The 24,400-nt window shown below is 39.1% G+C and overlaps 2 protein-coding genes across 14 annotated transcripts in view; both read right to left on the bottom strand.

Annotated features, from left to right (window-relative positions):
• Window positions 1-24,400, bottom strand: part of LOC125408670 (ATP-binding cassette sub-family G member 3-like) — a 53,220-nt gene that overhangs the window by 7,801 nt on the left and 21,019 nt on the right. For all 13 annotated transcript variants that reach the window (XM_087908794.1, XM_087908791.1, XM_087908796.1 and 10 more), the window contains 7 exons: window positions 23,188-23,339; window positions 22,083-22,184; window positions 20,907-21,148; window positions 18,112-18,194; window positions 6,086-6,175; window positions 4,536-4,660; window positions 1,926-2,080 (listed from right to left, as the gene is read on the bottom strand). In XM_087908794.1, coding sequence (XP_087764920.1) covers window positions 1,926-2,080; window positions 4,536-4,660; window positions 6,086-6,175; window positions 18,112-18,194; window positions 20,907-21,148; window positions 22,083-22,184; window positions 23,188-23,339 — 949 coding nt within the window. The remainder of the gene's footprint in view (window positions 1-1,925; window positions 2,081-4,535; window positions 4,661-6,085; window positions 6,176-18,111; window positions 18,195-20,906; window positions 21,149-22,082; window positions 22,185-23,187; window positions 23,340-24,400) is intronic.
• LOC125408675 (ATP-binding cassette sub-family G member 3-like) overlaps window positions 1-24,400 on the bottom strand; it is a 238,081-nt gene that overhangs the window by 192,678 nt on the left and 21,003 nt on the right. The window lies entirely within an intron of this gene.

Here is a 24,400-nt window from a genome sequence, read left to right as displayed (position 1 = left end):
TTTTGATAATGAAAGAAATATGTGATAGCAACTTCTGTATTGTTTGTCCATATAGACAATTAACAAAATCCATAAAGGGCTCTGTAGGCTTCTGTATGACAGGGAATTAAATTATGAGTGTGTATTATAATCAGGGACTTCATTTTAAGTTTTGGCAGTCAGTGGAGTCTACAAGCTAGCTGAAAATCCAAGGATTAATTTGTTTAGTAACCATTAAAAGATGGCAAATCTTGAGCCATAGCTTTAAAATTTTATTTTTAAGACACTTGAGTATTAAGCAGATTTTCTTTCAGATTTTAGGTTTATATTAGCAGAAAATCATACTCACCATTCATATCCAAAGTTTTACCAAACCCAAAGTGCTTTCAGGGTGAAGATAAAGCTTGGTTATGAATGACCAGCCACTCAGCCTCAAGCTGGTGGAGGCCTGCTTGCAACTGGGAAGGAGGCAGTGGCCTCTCTGTCAAACTGCTTGACCAAGATACTGGCTGGGCCAGGAGAAGTCCTGCAGGAGTCCCCAGAGAGGAGCTGCACATCCTCAAGACTACACTCATGAATGAAAGTTCACAGATTTATTTCAATGGTACCTTAGTTCTAGTTTTTTTAAGTGAAGATTGTATTTGTTGTGCATGCATATAAAGTTTAGGAGGCAAAGAACTCTCCATAGCAAAAGAAGACAGGGAAACCAAAGTTTAAAGGCAGAGAAGTAACAGGAGCAACAGCATTAGGGATTGATGTGGTTTGGGACAGCCCATCCTAAACAAACACCAATATATTTCACAGAATGTAGGGAGACTTCCAGGAGACAGTGTAACACCAAAATACTCTGTGTGTCCCTCTTGAAAAATTTTCCACATATTCTCCGGGATAAAGTTACTGTTTTATACCCATATTTTTTTCCCTTAACTATATATTCACACATGAGAAGGGAAAAGGGGAGGGATTACACAGACTTTGTCCATCTTATTTATATGGACACATTCTGTCATCTTTAACCCTCCACTAATGTACTGCAGTCACCGTAGAACTGCATTTCATTTTTTAAAATCTCCCATTACGATGCTCAGACAGTTCTGGGATCTGATGGTGACTTGGCTTTTTTTCTATACTCTGGGATAGAAGCACCAGAACCAACAATGGGCAGAGTTTCTGAAAACGGTTCCTGGACCGTGTTGTTTCCACTGTGCTTTGGGGTCTTTGCTCTGGGATGGCAACAGTAAGCTCCTGCACTAGCAGAAAGAACATGAACGTTAACACACTACATCAATCTTTCTATTTACTTGATATACTTCTGGGGAAAATGTGGGACCTGGTGCCAATTATTGGTTGATTTATTTACATTAAGTGTATAATTTACATGAGAAACTAAGACTGGGTATCCAGTTACAGCCAGTGAGCAGTAGTGTGCTAATAGTGGAGACTGATTAGTACTGAGGAGTCTGGGTTCTTCCACTTTTTCCAACACTTTCCAGAACACAAGTGAGCCCTAAGACAAACTCCTAGTGCCATGACCTTGTTTTTCTGACTATAGACAACTGAATAAATCAAATCCCTTCTGCTGTAGTTAAAATAGCAGGCAAATCTCTCACAGCAGCATGAAAGAAAGGCTGCAATCCATCTTGTGGGAAATCAGTCAATCATACTATTTTCTTGAAGTTCTAATTGATTATGGTTTTGTAATATTATCCTCCCAAAAATGTCTGTTAAGAGCTCACTAGAAAGGGCATGTCAGACACACCATAGGACTGACATCAGAGCAGCAGCCACAATGCCTGGGAGGAAAGGTGGTTCCTCCTCTACCACAGACTGCAATAAGCTTTAGCATAAGACCTCATGGCTCAGGTCCTGTAAACCTGTAAATAGGTTACAGGTGAAAGAAGGAACACAAAGAAGATTTTCCTCCTATAAAAACAATTCACACTCACCAGCATGAACATAAAATAGATGGTTATGAGTTCTGTTGGTACAGCTGCTGCATTCTCCCCTGCTCCTAAAGACAGTGGCACAGAACTGGTACAGCAAGCCAACATCATGATGGTGAATATCATAGTGAAGAAACCCTTCACATCTGTTATTACTCCTTAGAAATAAAAAAGTGGAGTCAGTCCAGTTACCAAAGTCCAGGCTATTGTATAGTTTTCAAATAAGACTTCAACCACCAAACTCTAATTGAATTGCTTTTTTCTATGCGACTACATAAAGTTGTTATACAGTCTCCATTTTAAGTCATATGTATAAACTAATGTGTGTCTGTGGAATGTACGCCATACATCTGCAGTTACCTTTGGCGGCCAGAAGGCAGTATCAGATCTCTTAGAATTGTGGCTATGGGCAGTGAAAGCTGCATGATGATTAGGGTGTTAGGAACCAAATTTGGGGACTCTACAGCCTCATCATATGGTTTTGTAGTTGTACTTGGCACAAAATACCTTTCCATATAATGCATATTCTCTTTTATAGATAATTATGAGACATTTATAAGATCCTGATATGTAGAGCTCCAGGGAACACAACTGGTCAAATCTTCTGCCTTCTCTCACAGGAGAATTACCAATAGAAAACATTTTTGTCCTCAGTTCCTTGTGTTTATCATAACTGTGCTATTAAAAATAATGGGGTCAGTAGTGTGTCAGTCAGTTTTGTAAACTTAACACAAGTTAGGGTCATATGGAAGAGATAACCTCAACAATGAAAATGCCTCCATTATATTGGTCTATAGACAAGCCTGTGGGTGCATTTTCTTGATTAAGGATTTATGTGGGAGATCCTTTCAACTGTGAGCAATGCCATCCCTGGGAATCGGGTCCTGGAATCTGTAATAAATCAGGCTGAGCAACCCATCAGGAGCAAGCCAGTAAGCAGCACTCCTCCACAGACTCTGCTTCACTCCCTGCCTCCAGGTATCTGCCCTGAATTCCTGCTCTGATTTCCCTTCTTGACATACTAAAAGCTGTCTAAGGAAAGGATTAAACAACCTTGCAGTGGCTTTAATATCTGGAGGACAGGAGAATGCCTCCAACTTTAGTTTTTCCTAGGAAATCACCATGTAACTGCTATGGAGGAAGGCAATGGGCTCCAGAAGATGATTTGTAGTTTTTATGGAGCTAATGTTATGAGCCATGCAGAGTCCTGTTTCTATAATAGTCAAAAGAACACAAGTTAGAGCCTGGGAAGCTGAGTTCTATTCTTAATTGTTTTAGTAGTTATTGTTATGATTACCATGGTGTGTATGGTACATGTACGAGTATGGGTGTCTGTGACTATTTATGTGGCATGGTGTATATGAGGCATGGTGTGCATGTGCCATAGCGTGTATGTGCCATGGTATGCATATGCTGTTGTGTGCATATGCCATGGTGTGCATGTGCCATGGTATGCATGTGCCATGTTGTGTGTGTGTGGCATTAAAGAACATCTTTCTGGAGTGATTCTCTCTTCCCCACTGTGGATTCTGAGCATCAAATTCAGATTGTCAGACTTGCAGGAAGAGCACCTTTGCCCACAACCATCCCATGGCCTAATTGAGTAATTCTGAGTGAACAGTCTCCTATAAAACAAAGTCTAAGCTGTATTGGTTTATATTAGAAAATGTATCTGTGTGAGAGTGTGTGTGTAGTACTGCGTGTAGTACTGTGTGTGCTTTGTGTGCATTTATATGTGTGTTTGTGGGTGTATACATCTGTATGTGTTTGTATGTGTGTGTATTTAGATGTGTGTGGGTGAGAGAGAGAGTGTGTGTGAAAAGTATGGAAATTCTGAACAAATAGGCTCATTAACCATAATGAACAAATGAATCTGGACACATATTTCAAAAAACTATATATGTTATATAATTTCATCAAACCTCAAATTCATTATCCTCTCTCTTTGTAAAATTAGGTAGCATAAGACATTGTACACATTTAACTTCTTTTACACAATACATATATATAACATATTATCATCTTCTCTAATTTTATTTACATATAGAGGCACATACTGAAATGCAGAATAATACACCATAATAATGTGCTGTCATTGCAGAAGCTCTAAATTTTGTTCCCAACACCTACACTGTGGCTCATATTTTCCTGGAACTCCAGTTCAAGGTGATTTAATGTCCTCTTCTGGCCTCCCCAGGAGCTTCATTCACTTAGTGTGTGTGTGTGTGTGTGTGTGTGTGTGTGTGTGTGTGTGTGTGTGTGCATCCACACACACAGAAAAACAAAGAAATAAAGGAAAAATAAATCATTTACAGTACTTATGGATAGATATCTAATAATTGTTTGCTCCATTGGCACTGTCTCAAATGTGTATGCTATTTATACATTCATTATAGTCCATGGAATCTCTAGCACGGTTTCATAAACAGCTTTTGTAGTATTTTGTTAACAAGTCTTGGAGACTTTCCTCACACTGAACATCTGTTTTACATGGCACACAGTGAAGACATGATTTTCTACTCTTGCTCTTCTACATTAGTCCTGTCACATCTGTACAAACCAAGCCACGCTCCCCCCAAGAGTAAACACACATTCTCTTGCTTTGTCACTTACCTGTCATGCTGAATACTATAACAGTAAATATAATACTTGGCAATAATCTCCTGGGTACCAGGTCACCCAGCAATTTCCCAAGGAAATACGATGACACTCTGTAGTATCCACTGGTGTGCTCATGTCTATAGAGAAAAAGACCACATTATACATCCTTAGATTAGTCCAGAAGGCACAGGGGAGATGCTGACTGCACTGACTTCTGTGATGACAGGGAGCCTCACAGGACAGTGTCCCCTATTCTCCATGCTGATGTCCATACATGTCCCTGGCTTAGGGACCAGCATCTTTAGGTCATCAGCCTTATGACATTCTCATTACGATTCTCCCCACTACTGAATTGTCCTCTATTTTTTCCACTCTGGCCACACAATAGCCCTTCTAGAGAAACAGCCCAATGTGCCCACTCTCCGCAAGTCTCTGCCCACTGAAGCTGGCTCCCCGAGGAGCAGCTCATTCGTACCTCACCTCAGACCATGGTCATGGAGACTTCTCTCCTTCCAGTTCTTATGAAGAAGGTGACACTATCACTCTGAGGTCACAGTGCAGCTTCAGGACACCACCTTCTCTTCTGCTGCTCTCACTTGGGGCAGATGTATTCCTTCAATAATCTCTCTTTACAACCATGAATCCTTACCAATACCAAATATAATCTTTCCTTCCTGATATCTTCTTCTAAGTCATTCCAAATTTCAAGCTCTTCCCCTCTGAGTAACTTCATTGTATCTCTTATTTTTTTTGAGAACAAATCACTAGTTCAGGCTGGCCTCAGAATCCATATGTAGCCAAGAATGACCAACTTCCTGCCTCCCCCAGAGTCCCAAGAGCTGGAATTACAGAAACAGTCATGCTCGGTGTTTTGTGGTACTGTAACTTTAACACAGGGTTTCATGCACACAAAGTCAACACTCTACCAACTGAGTGGAGCCCTCAGCTCCTCTCTGGTGACTCCTCTTCTTGGCATGTTTAGAGGCAAATCTTGGCCATCTTTGAGAACAATGAATCCTAATCAGAGACCAACAGAAAAAAAATCTTCCATGTTTAAAAAACACAGAAGATAAAACAGCTCATTTCTAAATAGCTACTGTCTGGCTCTTTCTAGTCCTCCATCAAGAGGAGAACTGTGATTCTTGTGCAACTGTCCCTCTCCAGCTCGAATGTGCTGCTGAACCCACTACACTTAAGCTCTATGAAATCCCTACATCCTCTTTAGGGGGTTCACGAATTTCCTGTGATTTTCAGTCCCCTACCGCTGTGTTGTCTGCTGAATTCTGAGGACCACACCCCAAATCTGAAATATTTGCTGAGCATCAGACACCTTTGCTTTTAATTACCCATTTATTTTTCATTAATATTAGTAATATTTATACTTCAAAATGCATGGGGCCACAACAATGATGAACACAAACTTTCATTATTTGTTTACTTTTCTGCTAAATGGAAAAGAAAAATGCTGATATTTCATAAGATAGCATGTTAAGCTCAACTACAAATGTAATCAATTTGATCAACAACCCCGAATGCCTGCTATCTGAGCAGGGGCTACTCACAGAAAGCGATCCCTGTCAATCACAAAGAGCTCCCCTGTAGTCATGCCTGTGATACATTCAAAGCTTGTGAGCAAGAAGAGCAAGGCAGCTCTGTAGGGAGAAAATGGGGGCAAAAAAAATAGTAAATTCAACATTAGGATGGTTTCCTTACAACAAATATTGTTCTTTAGATTAAATAAAGTCATACAAATTTTTCTTAAAAAGAAGAACAAACTGAGCAGGAAGACAATGATGATGACAAAGAAGCAGTAATGACTTGGCAGTAACAAGCAATTGTTACTCTTTCAAAGGATCAAAGTTTAGTTGCCAAAACCCACATATTGGATCACAACTATCAGTCACTTCAATTCTAGTGGATATGATGCCCTCTTCTGTTTTCCACATGCCTCAGGACACACTGGTGTAGGAGGTTCTTCTGTTCATGTGTTGCTTTCATTGGTTAATTAATAAAGAAACTGCTTTGGGCCTGATATAGCAGAACTTAGGTAGGCAGAGAAGACAGAACTGAATGCTGGGAAGAAGGGCAATGTGACAGACACCATGGTTCTCCTACCTGAGACAGACACTGGTTAGAATGTTGTAGGTAAGCCACAGCCACGTAGCGATAGACAGACTAATAGAAATGGGTTAAATTAAGATGTAAGAATTAGCCAATAAGAAACTAGAACTAATGGGCCAAGCTGTGTTTTAATGAATACAGTTTCTGTGTGGTTATTTCTGGTGTAAGCTAGCCAGGGAGCTGGGACAGAACAAGTGACCCTCCTCCTTGTAACAATTGGCACTCTGCCTTGCAAGAATTGGTGCTTCAACGTGGTTGGCTAACTCCACATAAAACCTGAGAAGGCTTGAAAAGGAATTCTAGACACAAATATAGATACACATCTTTTTGCATTTTTGTTGTCCATGTGCCACAGAGAGATTTTTCTGGCTCAGCAGCCACAGCATGAAAAAGTGGCGGTTTTAATATGTCAGCTTTCTGGGCTCTGCTGCTAGTGGGACCTCTGGCTCTTGTGGGAAACAGAGCATTTGGATGGGGTTTGTGAGTTGATTGCTCCGGCTTGCTTGATGGCACCTTGGACCAGATGTGTGCCTGGAAGTTGGTCAGTGTTCGCGGCTCAGAGATGTAAGCAGCTCCACCATGCTGGACTGTGTAGAGCTAACAGAAACTATCATATTTATCATAATAACAGTGCAACTTAAGTTTTAGACTGGGCAGGCAAAAGTAAGAACCATATTACCCATACTAATGGTGTAACTTAAGTTTTTAAGAAGCACTTAGCATTTAAAATCACAAAGCATAAAGTATTCCTGGGCAGTAGAGAATTACAGACAATGCAATAAGGACAGATTCAGACATAAAATATCTAAAAATGGGTCACAGTGTTGTATGGGTTTTGTAGGCTTGGGAGAGAAAAGGAAAAGAATATAGAGAGTCATAAAATAAAATTAAGGCTTTAAAACAGGGGGTAGAGTCTTTAAAGAGACAGAGTACAGATAGTGATAGATTAAAAGGAGTAAAGAAAAATAAGCATGTAAAAATGGCAAATTCACAGGAAGTCTGGATTCTGTATATTATTATGTTTTGTTGAATTTTTTGACTGTGAAGGAGCTAAGTACAGAGAAACATTTAATTGTATGGGCTTCTAAGCTAAACCAGCATGTATATTATAAAGGTATCTTGCCTTCAGAATTTGGATCTAAGGATATGGTGATTTGGAAAAGAGGTTCTTCTTTTGTTTTCACAGAAGATGAGAACCTGTGGATTGCCTCCAGGTGAATATTGTTTTATGTACCAAGGCCTCCTGAAAGGTCACCATGAACACCCTCAAAAAGTTACTTTGACCACCTGGTGACTGAGATGAGCCTAGCATACAGGATATACCATGAAAGACCTGATTAACAGTACCCACATACAGCAGGAAGACTTTGGAGAGAAATAACTATGCCCATATTCCCAAATAATGTTTATAAATGTTCTTTTACATTTAAAGGGGGGATATTTTAAAGAAATGAATAATTTGCATTAATATGGATCTTGCTTTATTTATGAATTTAAGGCCAATTTTGTTATATGTATATGTATTTCTGATCTTGATTAAAGTATTGTGATTATGTAGCTCATTTAAAATGTAATGTATAATTAGAAAATATAGGTTAATAGAGAGTCATCTTTAATAGTCAAGCTTGTAGTCATGTTAGCTAGATACTCTAGATGTGCATAGATATATTTCAGATAGGCATTCTTCATATCTTTCAAAGACTGCAAAATATGACATTTAAAAGTTTTAATAACTCAGAACTTCTTCCATCTCCACCCTCCCACTCCTCTAAGCTCTTCCCAATCTTTCCTTTCTCCCTTCTCTCTCCCCCTCACCCCTTCTTCTAACCCCATCTCCACCCAACTTTTGCCCAGCTTCCAATTGTTTTGCTTCCAAATTTGCTTCCAATTTCCAGGAGAATCTATATGTTTTTCTTTGGGTTCACCTTGTTATTTGTCTTCTCTAGGCTTGTGAACTATGGGCTTAATGTCCTTTGTTTATTGCTAAAGTCCACTAATGAATGAGTACATACCATATTCATATTTTTGGGTCTGGGTTATCTAACTCGGGATAGTGTTATCTATTTCCATCAATCTGCATGCAAAATTCAAGATGTCATTGTTTTTTACTGCTGAGTAGTAAGCAGGGAAGAAGATATTTACATTAAGGGAGCCATTTTAGGGGTGGCAAGATACTTGGCTCTAGAGGGGATCTCAGGTGTCCATGGGGATGTCCCCAGCTATGTCCTTGGGCAGCACAGGAGAGAGTGCCTGAACTGGCCTTGCCCCACTATCACACTGATGAGTATCTCGAATATCATCATAGAATCTTCATCCAGCAATGGATGGAGATAGAGACAGAGACCCTCATCAGAGCAACAGACTGAGCTCCCAAGGTCCAGTTGAAGAGCAGAAGGAGGGAGAAGACCAGCAAGGAAGTCAGGACCGTAATGGGTTGGTCCACCCATTGAGGCAGAGTGCCTGTTCTAATGGGAGCTCACCAAATCCAGCTGTACCAGGAGTGAATGAACTTGCGATCAAGCCAGACTCTCTGAATGAGGCTGACAATGGGGACAGACTGACAAGTCAATGAAAAAGGCACTGGGACTTGTTTCTACTGCATATACTGGCTTTTTGGGACCCTAGTCTATTTGGATGCACAGCTTCTTATGCCTGGGTATAGCAGGGAGGGCCTTGGACTTCCCACAAGGCAGGGCTCACTGCCCTCTCTTAAGGAGGGATGGGAAGGAGGAGGGAGAGTGGTGGAGTGGGAGGGGAATGGGAAGAGTGGAGGAAGTGTAAATTTTTGAATGGAAAAATAGAAAAATAATAACTGAGAACCTTGCATGACAATGAGACACATCTGAGACACAATGAGACATGACTCTCAGAGGTGTGAACAGCTCCATCATGCTGGACTAGGTGGTCAAGCAGAAAGTACCATATGTACCATAGTAATGGCATAGCTTAAGTTTTAAGAATTGCTTAGAATTTTAAAATGTGCTCCTGGACAGTAAAGAATTATAGATATACAATAAAGACAAATCCAGGTGAGTCATAGTGTTGGACAAATGTACATAAGTTTTAAAGAAAGAAGAAAAGGAGTATAGAGAGCCATAAAATAAAGTTAATGCTTTAAAAATTGGGTAAACTCTTTAAAGAGACAGAGTACATGTAGTCTTAGATTAAAAGAAGTAAAGAAAAATAAATCATGTAAAGATGGAAAATTCACAGAGTCTGGATTATGTATATTATTGTTTTATCTTTGAAATTTTTGACTGTGAATTATCTAAGAACAGAGAGACATTTCATTGTATGGGCTGCTAAGCTAACCAACCATGTATATTATAAAGGTATCATGACTTCCAAAGTTGGGTCTAAGGATATGCTGCTTTGGAAAAGAGATTCTTAGTTTGTTTTCACAGAGGATGAGAACCTGTGGATTGTTTTCAGACTGGTGTGGTTTGATAAAACAAAATCCCCTGAAACGTTGCCTTGAACACCCCTCAATAATTATTTCACCCAAAAAACAGCAGAAAGAAGTTTGGACAGAACCACACCCATATTCCCAAATATTATTTGTAAATGTTTCTTTACATTTAAAAGAAAACATGCTATAGAAATTGATACTTTGCATTAGTATGGATCTTGGTTTATTGATAAAAATTTTAGATCAATTTTTTATATGTATATTTCTTCTCTTGATTAAGGTATTGTTTGTGCAGCTCATTTTAAAATGTAATGTATAATTGAGAAATACAGGTAAATAGAGTCATCTATAATAGTCAAGCTTGTAGCCATGTTAGTTAGATTTTCTAGGTATACAGAGATGTATTTCAGATAGGTAGGTATCTTCAAACCTTTCAAAGACTGCAGAATATGGCATTTAAATGTTTTAATAACTTAGGACTTTTCATGACAATGGGATACATCTGCTCCTGGCAGCACAAGCTACTTCAAGAGGAAGATGGGCATCAAAGAGGCACCTTATGGGGTTTGTTAGCCATTTGGGCAAGGAACTGCTCTTGCCTGAAATGTTGAGCTGGACATGCAGGACCTGCAGATAAATGACTGCTGAACTTGCCTAAAGGTGAGATGATCCTTTGAGATTCCTGCTTCATGAAAGAGTCTGCCAGACATTCTTTAGGACACAGAAGAAAGTTACTGACAAACTGCCAATAAAGGTGGAAATGTCTTTGAAAAATCCCACTTTATGGAAAAATCTGCTGGATAGTATGGGCCAATAGGCTGAAGATGGATGCCCCAATGGTACAGAAGAACTTTGGGTGATTGACCAGGTAGCAAGATGTCTCTGCCAACTCTAGAGTTTTAGAAATTGCTTGCAATGCACTTCCTGTTTACTTAAGTAATATTATATCCTTCTGGAGTCTTTGATGGAGTTGAAGAATTTATAGTTATAGTTTTCCTTAGTTATCATAAAAGATAAAATAAATATTGTAACTGTAATTCTTGCATGATATTTGTCTTGTTATATATGTTATATATGTAATTTTACTATGTTAAAATTAAGACCTTCCTTTATTAACAAAAAAGAGGAAATGGTGTGGGAGGTCCTTCTGTTTATGTGTTGCTTTTATTGGTTAATGAATAAAGAACTGCTTTGAGCCTATAGTAAGGGCAGAACAGAACTAGGTAGGTAAAACTAAGCTGAATGCTGGGAGAAAGAAAGGTCACGTCAGAGAGTATGCCAGAAAGCCACCCCCAGAGATAGACATGCTAAAACTTTTCCAGTAGGTCATGACCTCGTGGTGATAAACAGATAAAAATAGAAATGGGTTAAATTAATATGTAAGGGTTAGCTAATAAGAAGCTGGAGCTAATGGGCCAAGCAGTGATTTAATTAATACAGTTTCTGTGTGATTATTTTGGGTCTAAACTAGCTGGGTGGCTGAGAACTAATCCAGAAAGCAGCATCTTCCAACATACTACCACCACCACCCTTTGAACTCTATAACCTATAAGACTCACTCTGCCACCAAAACCCACTGAACATATCATCCTCCCTCCCCACATCAAGCATTGCTATAGCATCAGCAGTCCCTAGAGGCACAAGCACCATCCACACTAATTGGAAGAACACCCAGGCAAAAACATAGACCAGTTGGAAGAATAAACTCCATAGGCACAGGCACAACCCATACCAGTCAGAAGAATAGACTCCCCCCATAGACACAAATAAAACCCACACCAGCCAAAAGAACTGGGCAACAGGCTAGATCTAGGCACCAAAGTTGTTAAAAGTGTCACGTTGGGTGACATCTCTAGAAAACCAGCTTCAACCTAACTTGTATGTTCTGGGGTAAGAGTGTGAGGATTAGAATTATTAGACAAAGAGAATAGAGGTATAAGATAAATAAGAGACAAAAACACAGAACAGCATTGGGAGGGACATTCAGTGAATACTGAATCTACCTAATTTATTTTCCATTTATTTTTCACTTATATATTTCACTTCAAAAGTGGAGGGGGGAGGCAAGAAACTTCATTAACATGATATAAGTAACAGACTTGAATTCTTCAACCTTTGTTCCAGGTGGATCTAATACACCTTTACACCCAATGGAGTCATCACAAGAAGCAACACCTGTTTCCATAACTATCCCAAACCCAGATGGGTAAGCAGCAGTGTCATAATATAGTCAACAATAAAAAGAGCTATATACCACCACAGAACCTAGTGGTCCTACAACAGCAAGACCCGAACATCCCAATGCTGATGAAGCAAAAGAAAACAACCTTAAAAATAGCTTTATGAAGATAATAGAAGCCCTTAAAGAGGAGATAAAAAAATCACATAAACAAATGGAGGGAAAGAAAAACAAAGCAAAAAATGGGGAAAAAAAGGAAGACAAGGTAAAACAATCAAACAAGTGAAGGAAACAGTTCAAGACCTGAAAATTGAAACAGAGGCAATAAAAAAAACACAAACAGAAGGAATTTTGGAAATGAAAAACACAAACTTCAGATACAAGCATCATCAACAGAATGCAAGAGATGGAAGAGGGACTTTGTGGATTTCAAGATCCAATAGAGAATAGATTCATGGCTCAAAAAAATGTTAAGTTCAACAAATTCATAACACAAAAAAATCTGGGAAATGTGAGACACCACAAGAAAACTGACCCTAAGAATAACAAGGATAGAAGGTAAAGAACTCCAGTTCAAAGGCACAGAAAACATATTCAATATAATCATATATTTCCCAACCCAAAGAAAGACATGCCTGTGAAGATACAAGAAGCTTACAGAACACCAAAAATATTGAACCAAAAAAGTTCCTTTACCACATACTAATCAAAACACTAAATATACAGAATGAAAGAATATTAAGAGCTACAACGAAAAAAGTCCAAGTAACATATAAAGGGAGATCTATCAAAATTACACCTGACTTCTTAAGGTAGAAGGTCCTGGACAGACATTTGCAGACACTAAGAGACCCTGGAAGTCAGCTCAGACTACCCAGCAAAACTTTCAATTACTATAGATGGAGAAAACACGATATTCCATGACAAAACCAGATTTAAATGATACCTATCCAAAAATCCAGCCCTGTGCAAAATACTAGAAGGAAAACTCCAACCCAAGGAAATTAGCTGTATTTACAAAAGCAGACAATAGATAACCTCATAGCAGCAAACCCAAGAGAATGGAAACACACATACACTCTACCACCATCATTACCAAAAATGAAAAAAAAATAACATTAACAAACACTGGTCATTAATATCTCTTAATATCAATGTGTAACATGAGGGCTGGCTGGCTGGGGTATCTGTCCCGCCCGGTACCCCACAGCCAGTGAGTCCCAAAGAAAATCACACGGAGTCTACATTAGGTTATAAACTGATTGGCCCATTAGGTCAGTATTAGCTCTTATAACTTATGTTACACCATTATCCTTATCTACGTTAGCCAAATGGCTCAGTACCTTTTCTAACTGGGTAGCTCACATGTTGCTTCTTCAATGATCTGGGCAGGAATGGCTGAGGAAGCTTCCTTCTCCCTAGCCTTCTCCTATTCTCATTGCCCCGCCTCTACTTCCTGTCTTGTTGACCCACCTATACTTCCTGCCTGGCCAATCAGTGTTTTATTAAAATACATGATTGACAGAATACAGACAATTCTCCCACACCATCAATTCACTTGCCAAAAAGACAGAGGTTAACAGAATGGATAAAAAAAATGGGATCCATTTTTCTGCTGCATACATGAAACACACCTCAAAGATAGATATTACCTCCAAGTAAAAGGTTGGGTATAGTGATATGTCATTTGTAGTTTAATAAATAAAGCTTGCCTGAAGATCAGATAGTAAAACAGCCACACTGATCAGCCATAAACACCAGACAGTGATGGCACAACCTTTAATCCTACTAGCTACACTAGTTTGACTTAGAAACCAGGCAGTAGTTTAAACACGCCTTTAATCTCAGCACTAGAAAGGAATATAAAATGGAAGGAGACAGCTCTCAGGCTCAATCTCAATCTGAGATTCCTGGAGGTGGGATTATCATTTTTGAACTGAGGTAGAAGAAACTCCTCATCGAGTTTAATTTCTCTGTGGCAAAAATAAACCCCTGGGCATGAAAATACCCTTGCTTCAAATGCTGACAATATGCTGTCCTAACTGGACAAGCAGGACACCAAAGAAAGTGATTGTCAAACACTGTCAAGACAAAGAGGAACAGCACTTCAGAATATCCTTTCACAAGATAGTCTTCTGGATATATTAGGCCTAGGCCCAAGGTAGATGACCCAACATTGCAGAGGACCTTTGGGTACTGTCCAAACAGCCAGATGTTTTTGTCATTTCGCACTTTATTTTTGTAATTTCCTTGCTTACACTTCCTTCTTACTCATTTAATATTATTTTCTTCTTGGATCTCTGAGGGAGTAGAAGACTAGACAATGAGAGTTATAGTTTTCCTTGTTTACCTGACACAGAAAGTAATTTATGATAGAAAGTATACTAGGTACAAGACTTTGGAATCACCAAGATAGGATAGATACTGAGTATTTTCTCTGAATTTGTGAAATGCAAACAGAATATACATCTTTTTGCCTGTATATACTGTATTTAGTTATTAGATTTGTTGTATATAGTTTTTCTTATATTAGTTATAGCCTTCTTTTTTATTTTAGACAAAACAGGCAAATGTAGTGTTATTTCATTTGTATTTTAATAAATAAAGTTTGCCTGAAAATCAGAGAGTAAAAGAATCACACTGGTTAGCCTTACAGATCAGGCAGTGGTGACACACACCTTTAACCCCAATAGCCACACTAGTTTGCCATGGGAACTGGGAAGCAATGGAACACACCTTTAGTCCCAGCCCTTGAGTGGAATATATGCCAGGAAGAGACCAGTTTCAGCACAGCCTCATTGTGAGGATTCCTGGAGGCAGAATTGCCATTTTTGGACTGAGATAAAGGTAAGTGCCAATGGACAGCTGCTTTTCTTTTCTGGTCTTCAGGTTGAACCCCAATATCCATTTCAGGGTTTTTATTAATCATGTCACAGTTGGGAAAATATTTTCCAATCAAATGAGCCTAAGAAACAAGCTGGTGTAGCTATCATAATATCTAACAAAATGGACTTGAAACTAAAAGTTTCATTTTTCGAGGGACAATGGTGGTATAGCCTGTCAAGATTTGTCACTTGTATTGGTTTAATAAGATGATGACTGGCTAGTAGCCAGTCAGGAAGTATAGGTGGGGTGACCAGAACAGGAGAATTCTGGGAAAAGGAAAAGCCCAGTCTTTGGTCGTCACCCAGATGCTGAGGAAGCAAGATGAAAATGCCTCACTGATAAAAGGTACCAAGCAACATGGCTAACATAGACAATAATTATGGGTTCAGATGTAACAGTTAGTCAATAAGAAGCCTGAACTAATAGGCCAACCAGTTTATAATTAGTGTAGGCCTCTGTGTGCTGCAGGAGCACCTTCTGCTCCTTCAGCCAATAGCCTTTGAGATACCAGCCCACTGGGGTGTGGTATCTTTCGCTTTAAAAATAAGCTGCGGCAACCCTCTCTCTCTCTCTCTCTCTCTCTCTCTCTCTCTCTCTCTCTCTCTCTCTCTCTTCGGATTCCGCTTCTGGCTATCAGACACTTTTCCTGATCCTTCAGGAGGCTGTTGTCTAGAACGGTGATCTGTAAGTTTTTCTTTTTAAATAAATAACCCTTTTATTAATCTTAATTCCAAGTTTGCGTGGGATTGCTTTGTTTTGTGATTTACTCCATTATCTGTGTGATTTCTTTCTAACTTAATGACTGCGGGAACCGGCAGGACAGAAACCTCAGTCAACAGAATGCTGTGCTGAAGTGGGGCTAATCAAATCCAATTAAAAGCCTGAGAGAGCTTGGTAAGTTGTTCTAGATAGAAAAGAATAGAGTGAAACATGGCTTCTTGGTAGCAGCGCTTTCTCAGGTGAGCTCTGCAGGCTAGAGGCAAACATTCTCATTTTAGAGAGGTTTTCTGACTCAGCTTTTGCAGTTCTTTTAAGAGGTCCTGCCACGAAACACTTAAATAGTGTTGATGAAAAGCTGACTGCATACTTTTTGGTGGTGGCAGGGACCCTGAAACACCATAGAGTTGTGGCAATAAACATGGTTCTGGCCAGTACCCCTGCCATGAGGCTAGACTCTCAGAAAAAAGCTAAGGAATGGGCTAGATCCAGTCATCAAATCCATGACTTTAATCCTAGTCATATTGTTTAGTAAGTTAAAGACTCATGTGGTCAGAAAAAGAGAGAGAGATAGTAAAGATAGATTCAAAGTTGAAGAAAACCTCTAAACAGTTTACTGTGTGTTTAAAAATATATGTAGGCTTGGGAGAAAAAAGGATTAAATTATTAAAAGAAAAAAGAAAAAAATAGAGTAGTTGGATGTGGTGGCATACACCTTTAATCCCAGCACTTGGGAGTCAGAGATAGGTAAATCTCTGGGAGTTCAAGGACAGCCTGTCTCCAGAGTGAGTAGCAGGACAGCCAAACATACAGAGAATCCCTATGAAACTCAAGAAACCAAAAAGTAAAAATAAAAATAAAAGAAATAGAGTTTAAAATAAAGTCACATAATGATGGAAAATACACAGAGAATTTGGACACTCTATGTTATTGTGTTGTCTTTGAATTGTTTGATGTCTGAGGAAGGAACAACAGCTGCTAAATGACAGTTGCTTATAAATGATGTTGTGTCAATCAAACACATATATTTTGAAAATGCCTTGATTTTAAACTTTAAGTTAAGACATTATAAACAGAATTTTTAAATATTCAAAAGAGAAGAAATATATGTGGACCATTTATCTATTGGGAAATTTACATCTTAGAAATTAAAAAAAAACCAATAACTTAGTGGAGAAAAATTAAGGGTCAGTGAAGTGGTTCACTGTGATGACGGCTGCCAAGCTTGATGACCTTGAATACAGTCCCTGAAACGCAAATGGTGGAGAAATCAGCTCTTCTCCATTGTCCTCTGACCTCCATGTCCTTGGTGTAGGACACACATGCTCACACACATACACATACTAGATAAATTAATAAATAATCTTGGAGAGAAAAAAAATCCATCTTAAAATGAGAAAATGGGTTATACAGACACTTCATAAACCGTCCAATGAAATGTGATTTATTTTTCTTAGCTATCTTATCGAAACGAAGAAAGAATGTAAGTTTGAGTGAGGATGTGGATGTATTGGAGCCCTTGTGTTGTGCTGGTGAGAATATAAAATAGCACAGTAAAGTTTGAGACAGGACAGCAGCTCCTCAAACAATTAACACAATGGGCTATGATTTGACAACTCTAGCTTTCTACCTTAAAGAGAAAAATGCAGAGCTCAAACAGATGGACTTTCAGGCTCAGCAGCATAGTTCATAGTAGCCAAAAATGACAGAGAGCCACAATGAATGGGAAGCAACCTGGCATATTCTGCCGTACAGAACCTAAGGAATCCCCATATGTGCCATGCTTAGAGGAACCCTGAGGACATTACACTAATGGAAAGAAGACAGCCAAAAGAAACAAAACCCATATCAAAACAACAGCAGAACATAGATACTTATGTGACTCCAATTCAGGGTTCCCACGTTAGTCATGTTCAATGACAGAAAATAAAATGGTTGATGCCAGGAATCAGGAGAGAGTAGTGTGGAGTGTCTTCTTTCAGAAATGCAGGATCCCATTCAAAAAGATGAAAAATTACCTACATATCAAGTGTGATGATAGTCACATAACATGAAGCTACTCCATAAAATAAAACTGGTAAAATGTGAAATGTGTGGTGTGTGTAGTTTCATACTATCTACACACAAACATATGTGAAAAAGTGAGTTCTTCCATTCACCCTTCAGTGTACGCTCTACAACATAATAGAACATGACTCTGTTCTTATCATGAATTACAATTCTTGATGTATTTATATAAGCTTGATCAAAGTAACAGCATTTTTTCAATTTCTTACCTGCCCTGGACGGCAGTGCAATCATTCTGTAGGACATGGAAAACTGTACCCAAAACGAGAGCCACTATGGCTGTGATAGTTGCCTTTCAAAAAAAAAAAATACAGGGAAGACTTTCCATTAGAGGAAAGTAGTATTCTACACACTGCTCATTATTTTAAGATATATGGTTTCCTGATCAGATCTCTCCAGTGAGATAAACACTGTATTTTAACCAGAATTCCTAGAAGTATATAAAACACATGTGCTACCAGACTGCTTGTATGTTAAACTGAAAATGCAGTTCTTTGCAATCTGAGGCTCCAACAGTGCAGACCCTGGAAAAGCTAAGACTTCTCCCAGTGCTCTAGCAGGAATGGACAGTGAAGGGCTCAGTTCAGGAACTAAAACCTGGATGACACCGGGTGGGAGAGAATGCAGGCGCCTGGGGAGCTCTGGGAACAAACCCAGGTAAGTGACAGAAAGTCTTCACCTAAACTGAAGTCTCAGCTCTGGTGCCAGCGAACATGTGCAGTTTTCTACTTCAAGTGGCTCAAACTAATTCAGGCTTTCTTTACTCTTAGAGTTAGAAACAAGTGCACCCCGGGCCAGGGGGACAGAGCCCTCACAACACACAGTAATGCTAATCCCCTCAGGTGCAAACCAAATAACAAAATTAAAAATGACTCACAACACAGTTCCTAACAATGGATTTTGTGTGGTAAGAAGAGGTGTGAGGTGGTCCTCACCTGTGTCACCTCTGGGAAGTCTGTGCCTGCGTGGGAACCAGCACTATTGCTCTCACCAAAGTGATCATACAGTGTTCTCTGGGTCCCTCGATGCTCCCCTTGACTATCATATCAGTCATTGCTGCTCCATCAACCTTAATCAGACCACGCTGGGCTCAAGTCGCATCTAAGCTGCCAGCTCCTCCAGACCTTCATCTTCTCCATCTACTCAGTCTGTGCACACAGTCACCAGTAGCCTGCACTGCTTTGCTTTGTTTTGGGTTAAAATGGCTTTAAATGGTGCTTCACTTAGTAAAGGAGCAAGACTACAAGATGCTGCAACTTATTTGAAAGATTCCATTACTGTTCTGATAATGTTTTAGAAGTAGAATATTATGATCTAAGGAAAGCACTCTACCATGTAACTTGATAAATTAGAAATCAAAATCCCAGGGCTTGGAGATAAGGCTCAGCAGTTAAGAGCACTTGCTGCTCTTTCAGAGAACATGGGATTCAGTTCCCAGCACCCTAATGATCCTTCACTACCATATGTAGCTCCAGCTTCAGAAGATCTGATGCCTTCATTTGGCCACCATGGGCATGCACATGACGAAAAGTTAAACATACAGGCAAAATACTCATATATAAAAATAAATAAATAAATAAAAATTGAAAAAAATTAGTCTTCAAATTCTAATTGCAATTGCTAAAACACACACACAGACATAAACACATACACTACTTACCTTATGATACTGCCTCAGTATTAAACAATGAGTAATCTGTTTAATGAATGTAACTCACCCATTTCCAACTCATATCAATTTTTTGTTGTCAAAAAATGGGACATAAAAATGCTCCCCTTTAATGACACAAAAGCCCAAGTATAAAGAACAAAGTATTTGGAGCAGTTGACAGTATAACTCAAATGGTCAGAATATTCACATACACATAGGGAAGAAATCAACATTAAAATATGAGAAGGGAAGCTCACATGTTAAGAAGTAAGTGGTGTTCATTAAAGTCAACAGCACATGACCTTTCAGTATTCAACAGAAACTAAATGCCTGAGAAAAAACCAACAGCACACTTACAACAGAACTGACTATAAATTCTGGTTGGACAGGGATAGGGATGTAGGTCACAGTAGAGTGATTGCCCTCTAATGGTCATGGTCTGGTCCAGGATCAAACACTAACACGGCAAAATAATCATCATCATAAAATAAAAAATAACTGAATAAGCGGTGGTCCAATGAGCTGGAAGAACCACATTTATGTGTGACATTAGGTTAAAATAACAAAATTTTAAGTCATGATAATCCTTGTTACAGAGCCAGTTTAAAGAAAAGTAGAACTTCACCTCCTCCCAGTTCCAGGTGGCTGACAGGGAAGAGCATTGTTCATCCAGTTACTCTGTGTGTGTGTGTGTGTGTGTGTGTGTGAGCTGCACTCTTTGAGTAGCTACTGCTTTCACACACTGGACTCCTGATGAGGGAACAACACTCTGCAGCGGGCTCATCTCAGGCAGTTGATGCTCAGGCAGAGCTGTTCTGTGGCCCTGTCTCCTCACCACATGATTTCAACCACAGACCAACCGTCTTTTCCTTCTCCAGTCATCTCCACCCTTCTCTACTTAAACCTTCTCCAAGTCCATTCCCTCATCTGACAGGCTACAGTTTTATCTGTTTATCCGGTTACCATCCATCCCCTCACAAGGAAAATTACATCAGAAAAAGTCTTTTCCTCCTTGACTCATTCCTAGATTTCGAACTTGTAGGATGCACTGATGAAATAAAGCAGACAGGTGTGAGGAACTCCAAGGTGTGCTGAGTTTCTTGTTTTCATTCCTTGAATTAAGGTTTCTACTTGGATTACTCATTACAGTTCCTGTTAATAAAAAGCAACCACTGAAAATGTTTTCATGAGTAAAAACTTAATAGTGGTCTACTTGTTTTATTGAATATTTCTCTATGCCAAAGACATGGAAGGAAGCAGAAGATAAGTGTGTCCTTGCAGTAAACTGACTCAGAAACACATTGCTTCCATGTGAGTTTTTCACAATACAATTAAAATAACTCATCAGATTACCTTTATTATAATGATCCGTGGAAAACCCTTGATATTTTTAAGTGAACGGTGGATAATCCATCCAAGCTGATACCAGAAAGGGGTGACACATGTGATCGCCTCTGAGACTGATCTCCTCCCTGCATTCTGTTTCCCCAAGAGTGGATCCAGTTCAGTTCTCATTTTGCTGTATTCGGAGGACTGGGCATACATATTGGCTAAGTTTTCTGTGACTTGGTGCTGTCTCTCGGAAAGGTCTTTATCTTTCTCGATTTTGGGATAAAGGGGAATAAAGACAAGAAACAGACAATAATTTAACTGATTTTTCTGAGACACTTTTCATGAATAACATAAATTATGTGTCAATTTTTCTTCGAGACCGCCTCATGTACCTAGACAGTCTGTAAAGTTGCTATGAAAGTTGAAGGTGACCTTAAACTTCTCCAGGTCCTGTTTCTGTCTCAAGTGCTGCAATTACAGGCATGAATCTTCACACTCTGCTATGTGCTGCTAGGTACCTAATTCAAGACTTTGTGTGTGCTAGGTAAGCACTCTCCCAACTGAGCTACATCTTCAACCCATCATGTTTTGAGAATAAAAATATTACTCTTGCACAATTCTTTACAGATTAGAAAAGTGACTGGACTACTGTCATTATCCCATAGATACAACAAACCGAATGACTGGTTTTTCCAAACCAGACCCCAATTCTTAAAGTCCTCCTTCTCTTATGGATCTATATTTTTTTAATATAAAAGTCTGTTTTCTGCTATTTGCTTCAAGTGAATATATATGCAAATGTATATGCAAATATATAAATTATCAAGCATCAAATGCTATAAACAAAGGCAGGTATAGTGACATAGTTCTGTAATACCTACACTTGGCAGGTGAGGAAGAAAGAGCACACTTAAGGCCAGTCTTTCTGTGTAAGCACACCCTATCTAAAACAGTAGAAAGAATAATTTGACAATAGGTATATTTATTTTTAAACCAAGATTTCCCTTGTGACGATATCATACAAATGTTCTTTTGTAAATTAAAATTAAAAATCACCCAACACTAACTAATACCAATGTCCATTAGCTAATTTTAGGACAGTTAATTAATATAAAAATTATATTCTAATGAGACACATGGTTTTGTTTTAATGAAATCAGTTAGACAAAAATTTGTGACTCTAGAAAAGTCACGTACCATCATGGCCGTCTTCCTCTGTGTCTAATAGAGCAGAGAAACTTCCGTTAATGATGTCCAGGAAAAAGTCTGCAGGGTTGTTGTGAGAATCATAGTTGTAACCTACAAAAAAGACAGACCAAGATCACAAATGTGAGGACCCTCTTCCAAAGCGTAGGAAAGTTTGGGGAGACAGAATCTAAGAATTTCTGTTTTTTTCTCTTCCTCCACTACTTATCATTTCCTATTATATACACACTTACACTAGTGTAACAATATCTGCTTCACAGTCTCTATTGTGTACAATACGTATCATATACATATGTTTTTGGTCATAGACCTAGACTATACATAGGCATAGACATGTGAAATCTTCCTGTGAAAGAATCATTTGAATTAGGCCTAAATTTTTATTGGACTCCATAGATGCACAAATTTTCACAAATTTTTAAATGACAAAAATTAAGCAATAACAAAGAACAATGGACAGCAAATATTTTAATTTATATTTGTAGTCAGAGACAATCATCCATAAATGCATCCACATTTCTCTAAGATGAAATTGATTACATGAACCATTAAAAATATTTTATCATCCAATCTGAGTGTGAAAAAGCCAGGCAGACCAAAAACATGAATTCACAGAAGCAAGACTTGAGCCCCCTAAGCATTGCCTAAACCTGAAATGCAAAGTTACTACTAAGTTAAGTAAGGTCTCCACACCTCCTCAGAATCAGGACACTAGGGAAAAGCTAAAAACCACCTTTTGCTATGTGAGCCTGAATACGATGATGTTGGGCCTTTTCAAAGCTGCTCTAGTGATGGATAACTGGGCCTGAGGCCAACAAGTTAATTAAGAGGTCACCACACTGAGAAGCAGAACAAGAGGCTCAGTAAAAATCCTATGACACAGGCATGATACAGGACAGGAGAAAGGAAGGAGACCTGCATAGCAAGCCTGTGCTGCACAATAACAGAATCCTGTCACCAAATTAACCAAAGGTAACTAAAATGGAGAAGCCCAAACACAGTAAGCCTGCATGAGGACCAAGCAGCATTCCTAAGAACCCCTGTTCTGATCCAGATCCCGTGAATGAAGGAGCTCTCACAGCAAAGCCAGCCATACCTGCGGATTTGAAGTACTCCAAAGCCTCCTGCGCAGGCCCGTGAAACATGACTTTTCCTGAGGCCACTAAGGTGAGGCTGTCAAACAGTCTGAAGATGGGGTACGGGGGCTGATTAATGGAGAAGATGATGGTCCGTCCCCTCCTAGACATCCTAAGGTTAAAGAGAGGAAAAGTCACTGGACGGCAGAATTTTGAGATTCTTCACAAAATATTTTGTTCCTGAAATTATACTCTCTGTTTCCATTTCAGCTTGAATTTTCCTAAAAATACCTCATCTCACTTGCACTTTGCACCTGATAGAGAAACCAACCTAAAGCTTTTATTTAAAGGACTATGAGTCCCAATGTGGGGGAATTCAGTAGTTCACTCTAGAGTTATTATGGAGATCCCTGGGTGGTCTTCTCAGACACTGTACCGAAGTACCTGGGAGTCAGTGCAGAGAATCCATTCATGAACAGGCTGCCCAGATGACTGACAACATCACTCAGGCTTGAGAACCAGTGACAGAGCAAACACTACAGCTGTGACTGTAAGCACAATTCCCCTCAATCACACACCAGCCTCTTCAGGAACTGGTTTTCACTGTTCTATGATATGACTCACATTCCTAACCACTTGCTCTACTGCTAAACACTTCATCAATAATCTCATTTCAACTTTCACAATATCAGCATGAGGTGATTCTCTCTCTCTCTTGATAAGGTTTAAAGGGTCTAGCAATGGAACAAGCGATCAGTTGGAGAGGGTCAATCCTGGGATTTGATCATTGGTTTAATTTCATGACAGGAAAAAATAAGCTGAACTACCATATCAGAAACTCTGTATGAGCACCAATAACCAAAAACAGTGCTTAAAGATGGTGTAAAATTTTTTCTATAAAAGCAGTGTATGGTGGCATTCTGTAATATCCCAGCACTTGGGAGGATCTGTAGTTCAAGGCCCACCTAGGTTATATGAGACCCTGTTTCAAAAAGACAAAGAGAAAGGATGAATGAAATAGAGGATGAGGGAAAGAGGGAGTTGGGAGGGAAGGTAGGAAATAATAAAGGAAGAAAGAACTGAAAAAAGGAAGGGAGAAAATAAGGAAGGGGGAACATAGAAAGGAGGGAGAGAGGGAAGAATGAAAGAAAAGATGGAGGAGGAGAAGGAAAAGAGAATGAGAGAGCTGAACATGGTAGTGTATAGCTTGAGTTCCACCAGGACAACTGGTTT

Source organism: Myodes glareolus, chromosome 8 (assembly GCF_982192425.1).
Source record: "Myodes glareolus chromosome 8, mMyoGla1.1, whole genome shotgun sequence".
Classification (NCBI taxonomy): domain Eukaryota; kingdom Metazoa; phylum Chordata; class Mammalia; order Rodentia; family Cricetidae; genus Myodes; species Myodes glareolus.
This window is presented reverse-complemented; position numbering and strand designations above follow the sequence as displayed.